This window comes from Salvelinus fontinalis, chromosome 8 (genome assembly GCF_029448725.1).
Source record: "Salvelinus fontinalis isolate EN_2023a chromosome 8, ASM2944872v1, whole genome shotgun sequence".
Classification (NCBI taxonomy): Eukaryota; Metazoa; Chordata; class Actinopteri; order Salmoniformes; family Salmonidae; genus Salvelinus; species Salvelinus fontinalis.
In genome coordinates, this window is record NC_074672.1 from 47,325,279 (window position 1) to 47,342,459 (window position 17,181).

General features: G+C 48.4%; 2 protein-coding genes across 2 annotated transcripts in view; both read right to left on the minus strand.

The window, feature by feature from the left end:
- Positions 1 to 5,599: 5,599 nt before the first annotated feature.
- On the minus strand, positions 5,600 to 6,373 carry LOC129861511 (uncharacterized; the record flags this gene model as incomplete). The annotated part of the gene is made up of 1 exon (XM_055932889.1): positions 5,600 to 6,373. A coding segment is annotated over one exon (774 nt), but the record flags the coding sequence as incomplete, so codon positions are not given.
- magixa (MAGI family member, X-linked a) overlaps positions 6,358 to 17,181 on the minus strand; it is a 147,556-nt gene continuing 136,732 nt past the window's right edge. The window contains exons 14-18 of the mRNA XM_055932723.1: positions 13,885 to 13,970; positions 13,580 to 13,729; positions 13,203 to 13,341; positions 7,579 to 7,682; positions 6,358 to 6,444 (exon numbers count right to left, since the gene is read on the minus strand). Coding sequence (XP_055788698.1) covers positions 6,382 to 6,444; positions 7,579 to 7,682; positions 13,203 to 13,341; positions 13,580 to 13,729; positions 13,885 to 13,970 — 542 coding nt within the window. The 3' untranslated portion in view covers positions 6,358 to 6,381. The remainder of the gene's footprint in view (positions 6,445 to 7,578; positions 7,683 to 13,202; positions 13,342 to 13,579; positions 13,730 to 13,884; positions 13,971 to 17,181) is intronic.

Sequence of the window (17,181 nt, forward strand, 5' to 3'; positions counted from 1 at the left end):
GTGTAACTGAGTCAGGTTTGTAGGCCTCCTTGCTCACACACGCTTTTTCAGTTCTGCCCACAAATTTTCTAAAGGATTGAGGTCAGGGCTTTGTGATGGCCACTCCAATACCTTGACTTTGTTGTCCTTAAGCCATTTTGCCACAACTTTGGAAGTATGCTTGGGGTCATTGTCCATTTGGAAGACCCATTTGCGACCAAGCTTTAACTTCCTGACTGATGTCTTGAGATGTTGCTTCAATATATCCACATAATTTTCCTCCCTCATGATGCCATCTACACTGCTCAACAAAAATAAAGGGAACACTTAAACAACACAATGTAACTCCAAGTCAATCACACTTCTATGAAATCAAACTGTCCACTTAGGAAGCAACACTGATTGACAATAAATTTCACATGCTGTTGTGCAAATGGAATAGATAAAAGGTGGAAATTATAGGCAATTAGCAAGACACCCCCAAAAAAGGAGTGATTCTGCAGGTGGTGACCACAAACAACTTCTCAGTTCCTATGCTTCCTGGCTGATGTTTTGGTCACTTTTGAATGCTGACGGTGCTCTCACTCTAGTGGTAGCATGAGACGGAGTCTACAACCCACACAAGTGGCTCAGGTAGTGCAGTTCATCCAGGATGGCACATCAATGCGAGCTGTGGCAAAAAGGTTTGCTGTGTCTGTCAGCGTAGTGTCCAGAGCATGGAGGCGCTACCAGGAGACAGGCCAGTACATCAGGAGACGTGGAGGAGGCCGTAGGAGGGCAAAAACCCAGCAGCAGGACCGCTACCTCCGCCTTTGTGCAAGGAGGTGCACTGCCAGAGCCCTGCAAAATGACCCCCAGCAGGCCACAAATGTGCATGTGTCAGCATATGGTCTCACAAAGGGTCTGAGGATCTCATCTCGGTACCTAATGGCAATCAGGCTACCTCTGGCGAGCACATGGAGGCCTGTGCGGCCCCACAAAGAAATGCCACCCCACACCAGACTGACCCACCGCCAAACCGGTCATGCTGGAGGATGTTGCAGGCAGCAGAACGTTCTCCACGGCGTCTCCAGACTCTGTCACGTCTGTCACATGTGCTCATGTGCTCAGTGTGAACCTGCTTTCATCTGTGAAGAGCACAGGGCGCCAGTGGCGAATTTGCCAATCTTGGTGTTCTCTGGCAAATGCCAAACGTCCTGCACGGTGCTGGGCTGTAAGCACAACCCCCACCTGTGGACGTCGGGCCCTCATACCACCCTCATGGAGTCTGTTTCTGACCGTTTGAGCAGACACATGCACATTTGTGGCCTGCTGGAGGTCATTTTGCAGGGCTCTGGCAGTGCACCTCCTTGCACAAAGGCGGAGGTAGCGGTCCTGCTGCTGGGTTGTTGCCCTCCTACGGCCTCCTCCACGTCTCCTGATGTACTGGCCTGTCTCCTGGTAGCGCCTCCATGCTCTGGACACTACGCTGACAGACACAGCAAACCTTTTTGCCACAGCTCGCATTGATGTGCCATCCTGGATGAACTGCACTACCTGAGCCACTTGTGTGGGTTGTAGACTCCGTCTCATGCTACCACTAGAGTGAGAGCACCGCCAGCATTCAAAAGTGACCAAAACATCAGCCAGGAAGCATAGGAACTGAGAAGTTGTCTGTGGTCACCACCTGCAGAATCACTCCTTTTTTGGGGGTGTCTTGCTAATTGCCTATAATTTCCACCTTTTGTCTATTCCATTTGCACAACAGCATGTGAAATTTATTGTCAATCAGTGTTGCTTCCTAAGTGGACAGTTTGATTTCACAGAAGTGTGATTGACTTGGAGTTACATTGTGTTGTTTAAGTGTTCCCTTTATTTTTTTGAGCAGTGTATTTTGTGAAGTGCACCAGACCCTCCTGCAGCAAAGCACCCCCACAACATGATGCTGCCACCCCCGTGCTTCACGGTTGGGATGGTGTTCTTCGGCTTGCAAGCCTCCCCCTATTTCCTCCAAACATAACGATGGTCATTATGGCCAAACAGTTCTATTTTTGTTTCATCAGACCAGAGGACATTTCTCCAAAAAGTACTCTCTTTGTCCCCATTTGCAGTTGCAAACCGTAGTCCGGCTTTTTTTGTTCTGGTTTTGGAGCAGTGGCTTCTTCCTTGCTGAGCGGCCTTTCAGGTTATGTCGATATAGGACTTGTTTTACTGTGGATATAGATACTTTTGTACCTGTTTCCTCCAGCATCTTCACAAGGTCCTTTGCTGTTGTTCTGGGATTGATTTGCATTTTTCACACCAAAGTACGTTCATCTCTAGGAGACAGAACGCGTCTCCTTCCTGAGCGGTATGACGGCTGCGTGGTCCCATGGTGTTTATACTTGCGTACTATTGTTTGTACAGATGAACGTGGTACCTTCAGGCGTTTGGAAATTGCTCCCAAGGATGAACCAGACTTGTGGAGGTCTACAATTTTTGGCTGATTTCTTTAGATTTTCCCATGATGTCAAGCAAAGAGGCACTGCGTTTGAAGGTAGGCATTAAAATACATCCACAGGTACACCTCCAATTGACTCAAATGATGTCAATTAGCCTATCAGAAACTTCTAAAGCCATGACATCATTTTATAGAATTTTCCAAGCTGTTTAAAGGCACAATCAACTTAGTGTATGTAAACTTCTGACCCACTGGAATTGTGATACAGTGAATAAAAAGTGAAATAATCTGTCTGTAAACAATTGTTGGAAAAATGACTTGTGTCATGCACAAAGTAGATGTCCTAACCGACTTGCCAAAACTATAGTTTGTTAACAAGTGGTTGAAAAACGAGTTTTAATGACTCCAACCTCAGTGTACGTAAACTTCCAACTTCAACTGTACGACAGTAACTTTCCCAAAATGTCCAGGCTTTCCAGAAGTCCTGGTTGGAGGATTTCAGAATTTCTGCTTATCCTGATTCCAGACATCTTCCAATAGGGTTTTCTGGAAAACCAGGGGATTTGGGGAATGTAACCGGATTATTGGGAAAGTTACCAGCTTTTCGGAAACCATATATGACAACATAATTACTGTCCCCCAGACATCTGTAACATCACATCGTAAGACTACATATGAAAGATGTTAAGGAGAGAATAAGTTACAATCCAGGATAAGCAAGGAGGCAAATCATTTCTATTAATCATTGATCTAAGTAATATTTTTACAAAAAAATTAAATAAATCATCTACATAAAATATAATGCAAACATGATATGATATAAACAAAGTGGAATATTATAATGTTAGTATAGTGGTGCCTCCTCATATTATAATACATCACTATAGCCTCTAGGTGGTGCTAACAATCCATTTTGGTTTGTAGAGAGGGTTCATATGAGGAGATGTAGCTGCTGTCTGGTTTGTAGAGAGGGTTGAAATGAGGAGATGTAGCTGCTGTCTGGTTTGTAGAGAGGGTTGAAATGAGGAGATGTAGCTGCTGTCTGGTTTGTAGAGAGGGTTGAAATGAGGAGATGTAGCTGCTGTCTGGTTTGTAGAGAGGGTTGAAATGAGATGTTTGATGTAGCTGCTGTCTGGTTTGTAGAGAGGGTTGAAATGAGGAGATGTGGCTGCTGTCTGGTTTGTAGAGAGGGTTGATATGAGGAGATGTAGCTGCTGTCTGGTTTGTAGAGAGGGTTGATATGAGGAGATGTAGCTGCTGTCTGGTTTGTAGAGAGGGTTGATATGAGGAGATGTAGCTGCTGTCTGGTTTGTAGAGAGGGTTGATATGAGGAGATGTAGCTGCTGTCTGGTTTGTAGAGAGGGTTGATATGAGGAGATGTAGCTGCTGTCTGGTTTGTAGAGAGGGTTGATATGAGGAGATGTAGCTGCTGTCTGGTTTGTAGAGAGGGTTGATATGAGGAGATGTAGCTGCTGTCTGGTTTGTAGAGAGGGTTGAAATGAGGAGATGTAACTGCTGTCTGGTTTGTAGAGAGGGTTGAAATGAGGAGATGTAGCTGCTGTCTGGTTTGTAGAGAGGGTTGAAATGAGATGTTTGATGTAGCTGCTGTCTGGTTTGTAGAGAGGGTTGAAATGAGGAGATGTGGCTGCTGTCTGGTTTGTAGAGAGGGTTGAAATGAGGAGATGTAGCTGCTGTCTGGTTTGTAGAGAGGGTTGAAATGAGGAGATGTAGCTGCTGTCTGGTTTGTAGAGAGGGTTGAAATGAGATGTTTGATGTAGCTGCTGTCTGGTTTGTAGAGAGGGTTGAAATGAGGAGATGTGGCTGCTGTCTGGTTTGTAGAGAGGGTTGATATGAGGAGATGTAGCTGCTGTCTGGTTTGTAGAGAGGGTTGATATGAGGAGATGTAGCTGCTGTCTGGTTTGTAGAGAGGGTTGATATGAGGAGATGTAGCTGCTGTCTGGTTTGTAGAGAGGGTTGATATGAGGAGATGTAGCTGCTGTCTGGTTTGTAGAGAGGGTTGATATGAGGAGATGTAGCTGCTGTCTGGTTTGTAGAGAGGGTTGATATGAGGAGATGTAGCTGCTGTCTGGTTTGTAGAGAGGGTTGATATGAGGAGATGTAGCTGCTGTCTGGTTTGTAGAGAGGGTTGATATGAGGAGATGTAGCTGCTGTCTGGTTTGTAGAGAGGGTTGATATGAGGAGATGTAGCTGCTGTCTGGTTTGTAGAGAGGGTTGATATGAGGAGATGTAGCTGCTGTCTGGTTTGTAGAGAGGGTTGATATGAGGAGATGTAGCTGCTGTCTGGTTTGTAGAGAGGGTTGATATGAGGAGATGTAGCTGCTGTCTGGTTTGTAGAGAGGGTTGATATGAGGAGATGTAGCTGCTGTCTGGTTTGTAGAGAGGGTTGAAATGAGGAGATGTAGCTGCTGTCTGGTTTGTAGAGAGGGTTGAAATGAGGAGATGTAGCTGCTGTCTGGTTTGTAGAGAGGGTTGATATGAGGAGATGTAGCTGCTGTCTGGTTTGTAGAGAGGGTTGATATGAGGAGATGTAGCTGCTGTCTGGTTTGTAGAGAGGGTTGATATGAGGAGATGTAGCTGCTGTCTGGTTTGTAGAGAGGGTTGAAATGAGGAGATGTAGCTGCTGTCTGGTTTGTAGAGAGGGTTGATATGAGGAGATGTAGCTGCTGTCTGGTTTGTAGAGAGGGTTGATATGAGGAGATGTAGCTGCTGTCTGGTTTGTAGAGAGGGTTGATATGAGGAGATGTAGCTGCTGTCTGGTTTGTAGAGAGGGTTGATATGAGGAGATGTAGCTGCTGTCTGGTTTGTAGAGAGGGTTGAAATGAGGAGATGTAGCTGCTGTCTGGTTTGTAGAGAGGGTTGATATGTTTGATGTTGTTGTTACTTGCATATCCATTATAAAAAAAAGTTGTGATGACAATGATTATGTTGAAGATAATACCATTCATTATGATATAGATCCAATGTGATAGTGGACTTCAATAGGCAATGGTGTTAGGTAGGGTATGATGATGGGTCCTAGTCAAGAGGTGGGTTAACAGGGGAATGGGTGGTGCAGTGGTCAGGGAAGTGGTCCCAGACAAGAGGTCAATTCCCCGATTTTCTAGAAATCCTGGTTGGACAAATTCTGGAATTAAAACGAGGAAATAATCCATGAAACCGCTAACCAGGATTATCTATCATCTACAGGTCAAGACCTTCTCTCAGCCTGTTTCCTGTCAGTCTGTATCCCACCAAAACCTGAGACGTCTGCAGGTCAGGTTTAATCCAGGGACTGTTGTCGGTGGCCCTCTGTGGCTGTGTGCTGCTCCAGGGGCCTGGGGTGTGGGATGCATGGTTGGCCCGGAGCCATGACTGGGTGCTCCAGGGGCCTCCTCTCTGGTCCCCGGGGTCTTGGGCGGTGGAACCGAAGATGCAAGCTGCAGACAGGCTGACCTGGTCAGAGAAGCTGTCCCCGGAAGTCCCTGTTTCCCCTGATTCCACATTAGACAGCTCAGCCTCTCCATCCTGCAGCGGTTTGAGGAAGGAGAAGAGAGCTCTCTCTGCAGGTCCAGAATCTTCTCTCTCCCTCCTCCCCCCTTCCCTCTTACCTTCACCTGTGTTTCTGATGGGAAGCTCCTCTGTCTCATCTCCCCTCTCTCTCCTGTTCTTTTCCCTCTTACTCTGCATTTCCCTGCTCCTCTGCTGTTTTGACCTCTGTTTGGCCTCGCTGGGCCTCACCTCCTCCTCCTCCACTTCCTGTCTGTTCTTGGGTAAACTCTGGGTGCGTTTCCCGTTGTCCTTATCCCCTAAACTCTGACCTCTGTGGCTGACCACCTGACCCTCCTCCTCCTCGGGCCAATCCAGGTCTGTGTCAGGAGTACCTCCTCCTCTGCTCCTCGTTCCCCCCAGACTACCTCCTTTACTCTGCCTCTCCCCTCCTCTATCCACCCTTTCGCTCTTCCTTGGCAGAGAGTGTGTCTTATCTACTGCAGCCACACCCGCATCCTCTGGGTAGAGAGAGAAGGAGACTGATCTGGGATCATGGTCTGAGAGAGAGAGAGAGAGAGAGAGAGAGAGGGGGACGGGGACGAGAGGGGGATGAGATGGCAGAGAGAGAGGGAGAGAGGGCAGAGAAAGAGGGGGAGGAGAGGGCAAAAAGAGAGAGAGGGAGGGGGAAGGGGGGGTGAGAGAGCAGAGAGAGAGAGAGAGAGCGAGAGGTCAGAGAGAGAGAGAGAGAGAGAGAGGTCAGAGAGAGAGTGGTCAGAGAGAGAGAGAGAGAGAGAGTGGTCAGAGAGAGAGAGAGAGAGAGGTCAGAGAGAGAGTGGTCAGAGAGAGAGAGAGTGGTCAGAGAGAGAGAGAGAAAGGTCAGAGAGCGAGAGAGAGAGGTGATAGGGAGTTAGAGGGAAAACACCAATTAGAAACCAGTTTTCAGTTTAACACAAACAACAAACAGTGTTATCCAAGTTTGAGGTAAAACAAAACAGGTGATGATGAAATGGGATGAAAATGTAGAGAATAGCGAGCCCGGTGGCTCTTTGTTTCAGCCTAAGTAATGTACTGTAAATGTTGACTGAGATAACACGACTTATGTTTCCACTGAAATACAATGATTATGGAGGCTGAACAACAACTTCTATTCAATTATATCTAGGTTTGCAAAATTCTGGTAACTTTTACAAAATTCTCTGGTTTTCCCAAAATCCTGGTTGTAAGATTTTTTTGAATTGCATGAAATCTGGGAAACATCCAACCAAGATTTCTGGAAAAACAGGGAATTTTGTGAAAGAGACTGAGTTTTTTCCCAAACCTAGTTCTATCACAACTACACTTTGTGATAGTGTACTGTTGGATCCTATACGACTATGAGCGGTGTATAAATATATGTCTATTCCATAGGTCTGGAGGTACGACTCACTGCGCATAGAATTTATCTACAAGAGCGAATAAACACGAACATAAGGGACAACCCTGCCGTTTACCTCTTGATAATGTAACTCAGGACAACGAGAACATGTGCTTCAGACTGTACGGTTCAGTTGGGAAGAGGCACTAGCAACGCAAAGGTTGTTGGTTCAAGTCACGCAGGGATCACATACTAGACTGGATAACAGGGTCTACTAAGTGGCATACATCAAGATGAGTGGTTCTAGAACATAAATCAAAGAGAATGGAAGACTAACAGGAAGAGATACCAACCGCGAATTCTCTGTTCTGCCGACGACATAGAAACAAGGCTCTCCCTGCTTAGAGTTGGTCATACACAGAGACAGGCTGGAGAGCTCCACTGGAGGGAGGAGGAGGAGAGGGACATAAAGAGGAGAGAGAAAGACGAAGGTGAAGGGACAGTACAAAGAAAGAAGGAGACCACATGTACGGTCAGGAAAAAGAGAGAAATAGGAAGAAGAAAGTCAGGAAGATCCAAGACTCTGAGAACTGAGAACTGAGAACTGAGAACTGAGACTCTGAGATCTGAGACTCTGAGACTCTGAGCACTGAGACTCTGAGAACTGAGACTCTGAGAACTGAGACTCTGAGACTCTGAGACTCTGAGAACTAAGACTCTGAGAACTGAGACTCTGAGAACTGAGACTCTGAGAACTGAGACTCTGAGACTCTGAGAACTAAGACTCTGAGAACTGAGACTCTGAGAACTGAGACTCTGAGAACTGAGACTCTGAGAACTGAGACTCTGAGAACTGAGACTCTGAGACTCTGAGAACTGAGCACTGAGACACTGAGACTGAGACCCCTCCCTGTCTCTCACCATAGTCTGGGACGTATCCTTCCTCCCTTCCCTGTCTCTACCATAGTCTGGGACATATCCTTGGGACATATCCTTCCTCCCTTCCCTGTCTCTTACCATAGTCTGGGACGTATCCTTCCTTCCCTCCCTGTCTCTCACCATAGTCTGGGATGTATCCTCCCCTCCCTGTCTCTTACCATAGTCTGGGACGTATCCTCCCCTCCCTGTCTCTCACCATAGTCTGGGACGTATCCTCCCCTCCCTGCCTCTCACCATAGTCTGGGACGTATCCTCCCCTCCCTGTCTCTCACCATAGTCTGGGACGTATCCTCCCTTCCCTGTCTCTTACCATAGTCTGGGACGTATCCTCCCCTCTCTGTCTCTTACCATAGTCTGGGACTTATCCTCCCCTCCCTGTCTCTCACCATAGTCTGGGACGTATCCTCCCTCCCTGTCTCTTACCATAGTCTGGGACATATCCTCCCTTCCCTGTCTCTTACCATAGTCTGGGACGTATCCTCCCTTCCCTGTCTCTTACCATAGTCTGGGACATATCCTCCCCTCTCTGTCTCTTACCATAGTCTGGGACGTATCCTCCCTTCCCTGTCTCTTACCATAGTCTGGGACGTATCCTCCCTTCCCTGTCTCTTACCATAGTCTGGGACGTATCCTCCCTTCCCTGTCTCTTACCATAGTCTGGGACGTATCCTCCCCTCTCTGTCTCTTACCATAGTCTGGGACGTATCCTCCCTTCCCTGTCTCTTACCATAGTCTGGGACGTATCCTCCCCCCTCTGTCTCTTACCATAGTCTGGGACGTATCCTCCCTTCCCTGTCTCTTACCATAGTCTGGGACGTATCCTCCCCTCTCTGTCTCTTACCATAGTCTGGGACTTATCCTCCCCTCCCTGTCTCTCACCATAGTCTGGGACGTATCCTCCCTCCCTGTCTCTTACCATAGTCTGGGACATATTACCTCCCTTCCCTGTCTCTTACCATAGTCTGGGACGTATCCTCCCTTCCCTGTCTCTTACCATAGTCTGGGACATATCCTCCCCTCTCTGTCTCTTACCATAGTCTGGGACGTATCCTCCCTTCCCTGTCTCTTACCATAGTCTGGGACGTATCCTCCCTTCCCTGTCTCTTACCATAGTCTGGGACGTATCCTCCCTTCCCTGTCTCTTACCATAGTCTGGGACGTATCCTCCCCTCTCTGTCTCTTACCATAGTCTGGGACGTATCCTCCCTTCCCTGTCTCTTACCATAGTCTGGGACGTATCCTCCCCCCTCTGTCTCTTACCATAGTCTGGGACGTATCCTCCCTTCCTTGTCTCTTACCATAGTCTGGGACGTATCCTCCCTTCCCTGTCTCTTACCATAGTCTGGGACATATCCTCCCTTCCCTGTCTCTTACCATAGTCTGGGACCTATCCTCCCCTCCCTGTCTCTTACCATAGTCTGGGACGTATCCTCCCTTCCCTGTCTCTTACCATAGTCTGGGACGTATCCTCCCTTCCCTGTCTCTTACCATAGTCTGGGACGTATCCTCCCTACCCTGTCTCTTACCATAGTCTGGGACGTATCCTCCCTACCCTGTCTCTTACCATAGTCTGGGACGTATCCTCCCTTCCCTGTCTCTTACCATAGTCTGGGACGTATCCTCCCTTCCCTGTCTCTTACCATAGTCTGGGACGTATCCTCCCTACCCTGTCTCTTACCATAGTCTGGGACGTATCCTCCCTACCCTGTCTCTTACCATAGTCTGGGACGTATCCTCCCTTCCCTGTCTCTCACCATAGTCTGGGACGTATCCTCCCTACCCTGTCTCTCACCATAGTCTGGGACGTATCCTCCCTACCCTGTCTCTCACCATAGTCTGGGACGTATCCTCCCTACCCTGTCTCTCACCATAGTCTGGGACGTATCCTCCCTACCCTGTCTCTCACCATAGTCTGGGACGTATCCTCCCTACCCTGTCTCTCACCATAGTCTGGGACGTATCCTCCCCTCTCTGTCTCTCACCATAGTCTGGGACGTATCCTCCCCTCTCTGTCTCTTACCATAGTCTGGGACGTATCCTCCCTTCCCTGTCTCTCACCATAGTCTGGGACGTATCCTCCCTACCCTGTCTCTCACCATAGTCTGGGACGTATCCTCCCCTCTCTGTCTCTTACCATAGTCTGGGACGTATCCTCCCCTCTCTGTCTCTTACCATAGTCTGGGACGTATCCTCCCTTCCCTGTCTCTCACCATAGTCTGGGACGTATCCTCCCTACCCTGTCTCTTACCATAGTCTGGGACGTATCCTGCCTACCCTGTCTCTCACCATAGTCTGGGACGTATCCTCCCTTCCCTGTCTCTCACCATAGTCTGGGACGTATCCTCCCTTCCCTGTCTCTCACCATAGTCTGGGACGTATCCTCCCTTCCCTGTCTCTCACCATAGTCTGGGACGTATCCTCCCTTCCCTGTCTCTCACCATAGTCTGGGACGTATCCTCCCTTCCCTGTCTCTCACCATAGTCTGGGACGTATCCTCCCCTCTCTGTCTCTTAGCATAGTCTGGGACGTATCCTGCCTTCCCTGTCTCTCACCATAGTCTGGGACGTATCCTCCCTTCCCTGTCTCTTACCATAGTCTGGGACGTATCCTCCCTTCCCTGTCTCTCACCATAGTCTGGGACGTATCCTCCCTTCCCTGTCTCTCACCATAGTCTGGGACGTATCCTCCCTTCCCTGTCTCTCACCATAGTCTGGGACGTATCCTCCCTACCCTGTCTCTTACCATAGTCTGGGACGTATCCTCCCCTCTCTGTCTCTCACCATAGTCTGGGACGTATCCTCCCTACCCTGTCTCTTACCATAGTCTGGGACGTATCCTGCCTACCCTGTCTCTCACCATAGTCTGGGACGTATCCTCCCTTCCCTGTCTCTCACCATAGTCTGGGACGTATCCTCCCTTCCCTGTCTCTCACCATAGTCTGGGACGTATCCTCCCTTCCCTGTCTCTCACCATAGTCTGGGACGTATCCTCCCTTCCCTGTCTCTCACCATAGTCTGGGACGTATCCTCCCTTCCCTGTCTCTCACCATAGTCTGGGACGTATCCTCCCCTCTCTGTCTCTTAGCATAGTCTGGGACGTATCCTGCCTTCCCTGTCTCTCACCATAGTCTGGGACGTATCCTCCCTTCCCTGTCTCTTACCATAGTCTGGGACGTATCCTCCCTTCCCTGTCTCTCACCATAGTCTGGGACGTATCCTCCCTTCCCTGTCTCTCACCATAGTCTGGGACGTATCCTCCCTTCCCTGTCTCTCACCATAGTCTGGGACGTATCCTCCCTACCCTGTCTCTTACCATAGTCTGGGACGTATCCTCCCCTCTCTGTCTCTCACCATAGTCTGGGACGTATCCTCCCTTCCCTGTCTCTCACCATAGTCTGGGACGTATCCTCCCTACCCTGTCTCTCACCATAGTCTGGGACGTATCCTCCCTACCCTGTCTCTCACCATAGTCTGGGACGTATCCTCCCTACCCTGTCTCTCACCATAGTCTGGGACGTATCCTCCCTACCCTGTCTCTCACCATAGTCTGGGACGTATCCTCCCCTCTCTGTCTCTCACCATAGTCTGGGACGTATCCTCCCCTCTCTGTCTCTTACCATAGTCTGGGACGTATCCTCCCTTCCCTGTCTCTCACCATAGTCTGGGACGTATCCTCCCTACCCTGTCTCTCACCATAGTCTGGGACGTATCCTCCCCTCTCTGTCTCTTACCATAGTCTGGGACGTATCCTCCCCTCTCTGTCTCTTACCATAGTCTGGGACGTATCCTCCCTTCCCTGTCTCTCACCATAGTCTGGGACGTATCCTCCCTACCCTGTCTCTTACCATAGTCTGGGACGTATCCTGCCTACCCTGTCTCTCACCATAGTCTGGGACGTATCCTCCCTTCCCTGTCTCTCACCATAGTCTGGGACGTATCCTCCCTTCCCTGTCTCTCACCATAGTCTGGGACGTATCCTCCCTTCCCTGTCTCTCACCATAGTCTGGGACGTATCCTCCCTTCCCTGTCTCTCACCATAGTCTGGGACGTATCCTCCCTTCCCTGTCTCTCACCATAGTCTGGGACGTATCCTCCCCTCTCTGTCTCTTAGCATAGTCTGGGACGTATCCTGCCTTCCCTGTCTCTCACCATAGTCTGGGACGTATCCTCCCTTCCCTGTCTCTTACCATAGTCTGGGACGTATCCTCCCTTCCCTGTCTCTCACCATAGTCTGGGACGTATCCTCCCTTCCCTGTCTCTCACCATAGTCTGGGACGTATCCTCCCTTCCCTGTCTCTCACCATAGTCTGGGACGTATCCTCCCTACCCTGTCTCTTACCATAGTCTGGGACGTATCCTCCCCTCTCTGTCTCTCACCATAGTCTGGGACGTATCCTCCCTACCCTGTCTCTTACCATAGTCTGGGACGTATCCTGCCTACCCTGTCTCTCACCATAGTCTGGGACGTATCCTCCCTTCCCTGTCTCTCACCATAGTCTGGGACGTATCCTCCCTTCCCTGTCTCTCACCATAGTCTGGGACGTATCCTCCCTTCCCTGTCTCTCACCATAGTCTGGGACGTATCCTCCCTTCCCTGTCTCTCACCATAGTCTGGGACGTATCCTCCCTTCCCTGTCTCTCACCATAGTCTGGGACGTATCCTCCCCTCTCTGTCTCTTAGCATAGTCTGGGACGTATCCTGCCTTCCCTGTCTCTCACCATAGTCTGGGACGTATCCTCCCTTCCCTGTCTCTTACCATAGTCTGGGACGTATCCTCCCTTCCCTGTCTCTCACCATAGTCTGGGACGTATCCTCCCTTCCCTGTCTCTCACCATAGTCTGGGACGTATCCCCCCTTCCCTGTCTCTCACCATAGTCTGGGACGTATCCTCCCTACCCTGTCTCTTACCATAGTCTGGGACGTATCCTCCCCTCTCTGTCTCTCACCATAGTCTGGGACGTATCCTCCCTACCCTGTCTCTTACCATAGTCTGGGACGTATCCTCCCCTCCCTGTCTCTCACCATAGTCTGGGACGTATCCGTTTCCTTTCTTCAGTACCAGATGTATACGATGTCCTCCTCTTCTTATCTGCTCTACGGCCTGGCTGTGGGTCATTCCTGTTGTATTGTCACCATTTATCTCTACCAGCTGGTCACTCACCTACACAACAGCAATACAATACAGGTTACACAACAACAACAACTACACGCACACACACACACACACACACACACACACACACACACACACACACACACACACACACACACAGAGAGAGAGAGACACACACACACACACACACACAGAGAGACACACACACACACACACACACACACACACAGAGAAACACACACTCACACACCGAGACACACACACACACAGAGAAACACACACACACCTGTATCTTGTGGCTGTGTGAGGCAGGCCCTCCCTCCATCAGTCCCAGGACATACAGGCCCATGTTGTACTCACTGCCCCCCCGCAGACTGAAGCCAAAACCTGTAGGACCTCTCTCTAGGTCTACACTATAGTAACGCTGGTCCTGCTGCTAGAAGGAGAGAGTTAGAGAGGAGAGAAAGATGATGCTATCGCTCTGGGATTGTCCGGGCAATTGTAAATACACCAAATTATTAGAGAGGAAATTATCTGAAATGAAGTACACACAAAACAACTATGAATAAAAAATAAAACAAATACACATACAAGCCTCACCTTGGGCCTCCGTCTGTGGCCTTTCCTTGTCCTGCCGTCAGCCTCTAACTCTGGGCCTTCTGACAGATTAGAGGAGTCTAAGGGAAGACAGATTAGAGGAGTCTAAGGGAAGCCAGATTAGAGGAGTCTAAGGGAAGACAGATTAGAGAAGTCTAAGGGAAGCCAGATTAGAGGAGTCTAAGGGAAGACAGATTAGAGGAGTCTAAGGGAAGACAGATTAGAGGAGTCTAAGGGAAGACAGATTAGAGGAGTCTAAGGGAAGCCAGATTAGAGGAGTCTAAGGGAAGACAGATTAGAGGAGTCTAAGGGAAGACAGATTAGAGGAGTCTAAGGGAAACCAGATTAGAGGAGTCTAAGGGAAACCAGATTAGAGGAGTCTAAGGGAAGACAGATTACAGGAGTCTAAGGGGAAGCCAGATTAGAGGAGTCTAAGGGAAGACAGATTAGAGGAGTCTAAGGGGAACCAGATTAGAGGAGTCTAAGGGAAGACAGATTAGAGGAGTCTAAGGGAAACCATATTAGAGGAGTCTAAGGGAAGACAGATTAGAGGAGTCTAAGGGAAGACAGATTAGAGGAGTCTAAGGGGAACCAGATTAGAGGAGTCTAAGGGAAGACAGATTAGAGGAGTCTAAGGGAAGACAGATTAGAGGAGTCTAAGGGAAGACAGATTAGGAGAGTCTAAGGGAAGACAGATTAGAGGAGTCTAAGGGAAGACAGATTAGAGGAGTCTAAGGGAAGACAGATTAGAGGAGTCTAAGGGAAACCAGATTAGAGGAGTCTAAGGGAAGACAGATTAGAGGAGTCTAAGGGAAGACAGATTAGAGGAGTCTAAGGGAAGCCAGATTAGAGGAGTCTAAGGGAAGAAAGATTAGAGGAGTCTAAGGGGAACCAGATTAGAGGAGTCTAAGGGAAGACAGATTAGAGGAGTCTAAGGGAAGACAGATTAGAGGAGTCTAAGGGAAACCAGATTAGAGGAGTCTAAGGGAAGACAGATTAGAGAAGTCTAAGGGAAGACAGATTAGAGGAGTCTAAGGGAAACCAGATTAGAGGAGTCTAAGGGAAGACAGATTAGAGGAGTCTAAGGGAAGACAGATTAGAGGAGTCTAAGGGAAGACAGATTAGAGGAGTCTAAGGGAAGAAAGATTAGAGGAGTCTAAGGGGAACCAGATTAGAGGAGTCTAAGGGAAGACAGATTAGAGGAGTCTAAGGGAAGACAGATTAGAGGAGTCTAAGGGAAGACAGATTAGAGGAGTCTAAGGGAAGAAAGATTAGAGGAGTCTAAGGGGAACCAGATTAGAGGAGTCTAAGGGAAGCCAGATTAGAGGAGTCTAAGGGAAGACAGATTAGAGGAGCCTAAGGGAAACCAGATTAGAGGAGTCTAAGGGAAGACAGATTAGAGGAGTCTAAGGGAAGACAGATTAGAGGAGTCTAAGGGAAGACAGATTAGAGGAGTCTAAGGGAAGAAAGATTAGAGGAGTCTAAGGGGAACCAGATTAGAGGAGTCTAAGGGAAGACAGATTAGAGGAGTCTAAGGGAAACCAGATTAGAGGAGTCTAAGGGAAGACAAATTAGAGGAGTCTAAGGGAAGACAGATTAGAGGAGTCTAAGGGGAACCAGATTAGAGGAGTCTAAGGGGAACCAGATTAGAGGAGTCTAAGGGAAGACAGATTAGAGGAGTCTAAGGGAAGACAGATTAGAGGAGTCTAAGGGAAGACAGATTAGAGGAGTCTAAGGGAAGCCAGATTAGAGGAGTCTAAGGGAAGCCAGATTAGAGGAGTCTAAGGGGAACCAGATTAGAGGAGTCTAAGGGGAACCAGATTAGAGGAGTCTAAAGGGAACCAGATTAGAGGAGTCTAAGGGAAGCCAGATTAGAGGAGTCTAAGGGAAGACAGATTAGAGGAGTCTAAGGGAAGACAGATTAGAGGAGTCTAAGGGAAGACAGATTAGAGGAGTCTAAGGGAAGACAGATTAGAGGAGTCTAAGGGAAGACAGATTAGAGGAGTCTAAGGGAAGACAGATTAGAGGAGTCTAAGGGGAACCAGATTAGAGGAGTCTAAGGGAAGACAGATTAGAGGAGTCTAAGGGAAGACAGATTAGAGGAGTCTAAGGGAAGCCAGATTAGAGGAGTCTAAGGGGAACCAGATTAGAGGAGTCTAAGGGAACCAGATTAGAGGAGTCTAAGGGAAGACAGATTAGAGGAGTCTAAGGGAAGACAGATTAGAGGAGTCTAAGGGGAACCAGATTAGAGGAGTCTAAGGGAAGACAGATTAGAGGAGTCTAAGGGAAGACAGATTAGAGGAGTCTAAGGGGAACCAGATTAGAGGAGTCTAAGGGAAGACAGATTAGAGGAGTCTAAGGGGAACCAGATTAGAGGAGTCTAAAGGGAACCAGATTAGAGGAGTCTAAGGGAAGCCAGATTAGAGGAGTCTAAGGGAAGACAGATTAGAGGAGTCTAAGGGGAACCAGATTAGAGGAGTCTAAGGGAAGACAGATTATAGGAGTCTAAGGGAAAACAGATTAGAGGAGTCTAAGGGAAGACAGATTAGAGTAGTCTAAGGGAAGACAGATTAGAGGAGTCTAAGGGAAGACAGATTAGAGGAGTCTAAGGGAAGACAGATTAGAGGAGTCTAAGGGAAGACAGATTAGAGGAGTCTAAGGGAAGACAGATTAGAGGAGTCTAAGGGGAACCAGATTAGAGGAGTCTAAGGGAAGACAGATTAGAGGAGTCTAAGGGAAGACAGATTAGAGGAGTCTAAGGGAAGACAGATTAGAGGAGTCTAAGGGGAACCAGATTAGAGGAGTCTAAGGGAAGACAGATTAGAGGAGTCTAAGGGAAGACAGATTAGAGGAGTCTAAGGGGAACCAGATTAGAGGAGTCTAAGGGAAGACAGATTAGAGGAGTCTAAGGGAAGCCAGATTAGAGGAGTCTAAGGGAAGCCAGATTAGAGGAGTCTAAGGGAAGACAGATTAGAGGAGTCTAAGGGAAGACAGATTAGAGGAGTCTAAGGGAAGACAGATTAGAGGAGTCTAAGGGAAGACAGATTAGAGGAGTCTAAGGGAAGACAGATTAGAGGAGTCTAAGGGAAGCCAGATTAGAGGAGTCTAAGGGAAGACAGATTAGAGGAGTCTAAGGGAAGACAGATTAGAGGAGTCTAAGGGAAGACAGATTAGAGGAGTCTAAGGGAAGACAGATTAGAGGAGTCTAAGGGAAGACAGATTAGAGGAGTCTAAGGGGAACCAGATTAGAGGAGTCTAAGGGAAGACAGATTAGAGGAGTCTAAGGGAAGA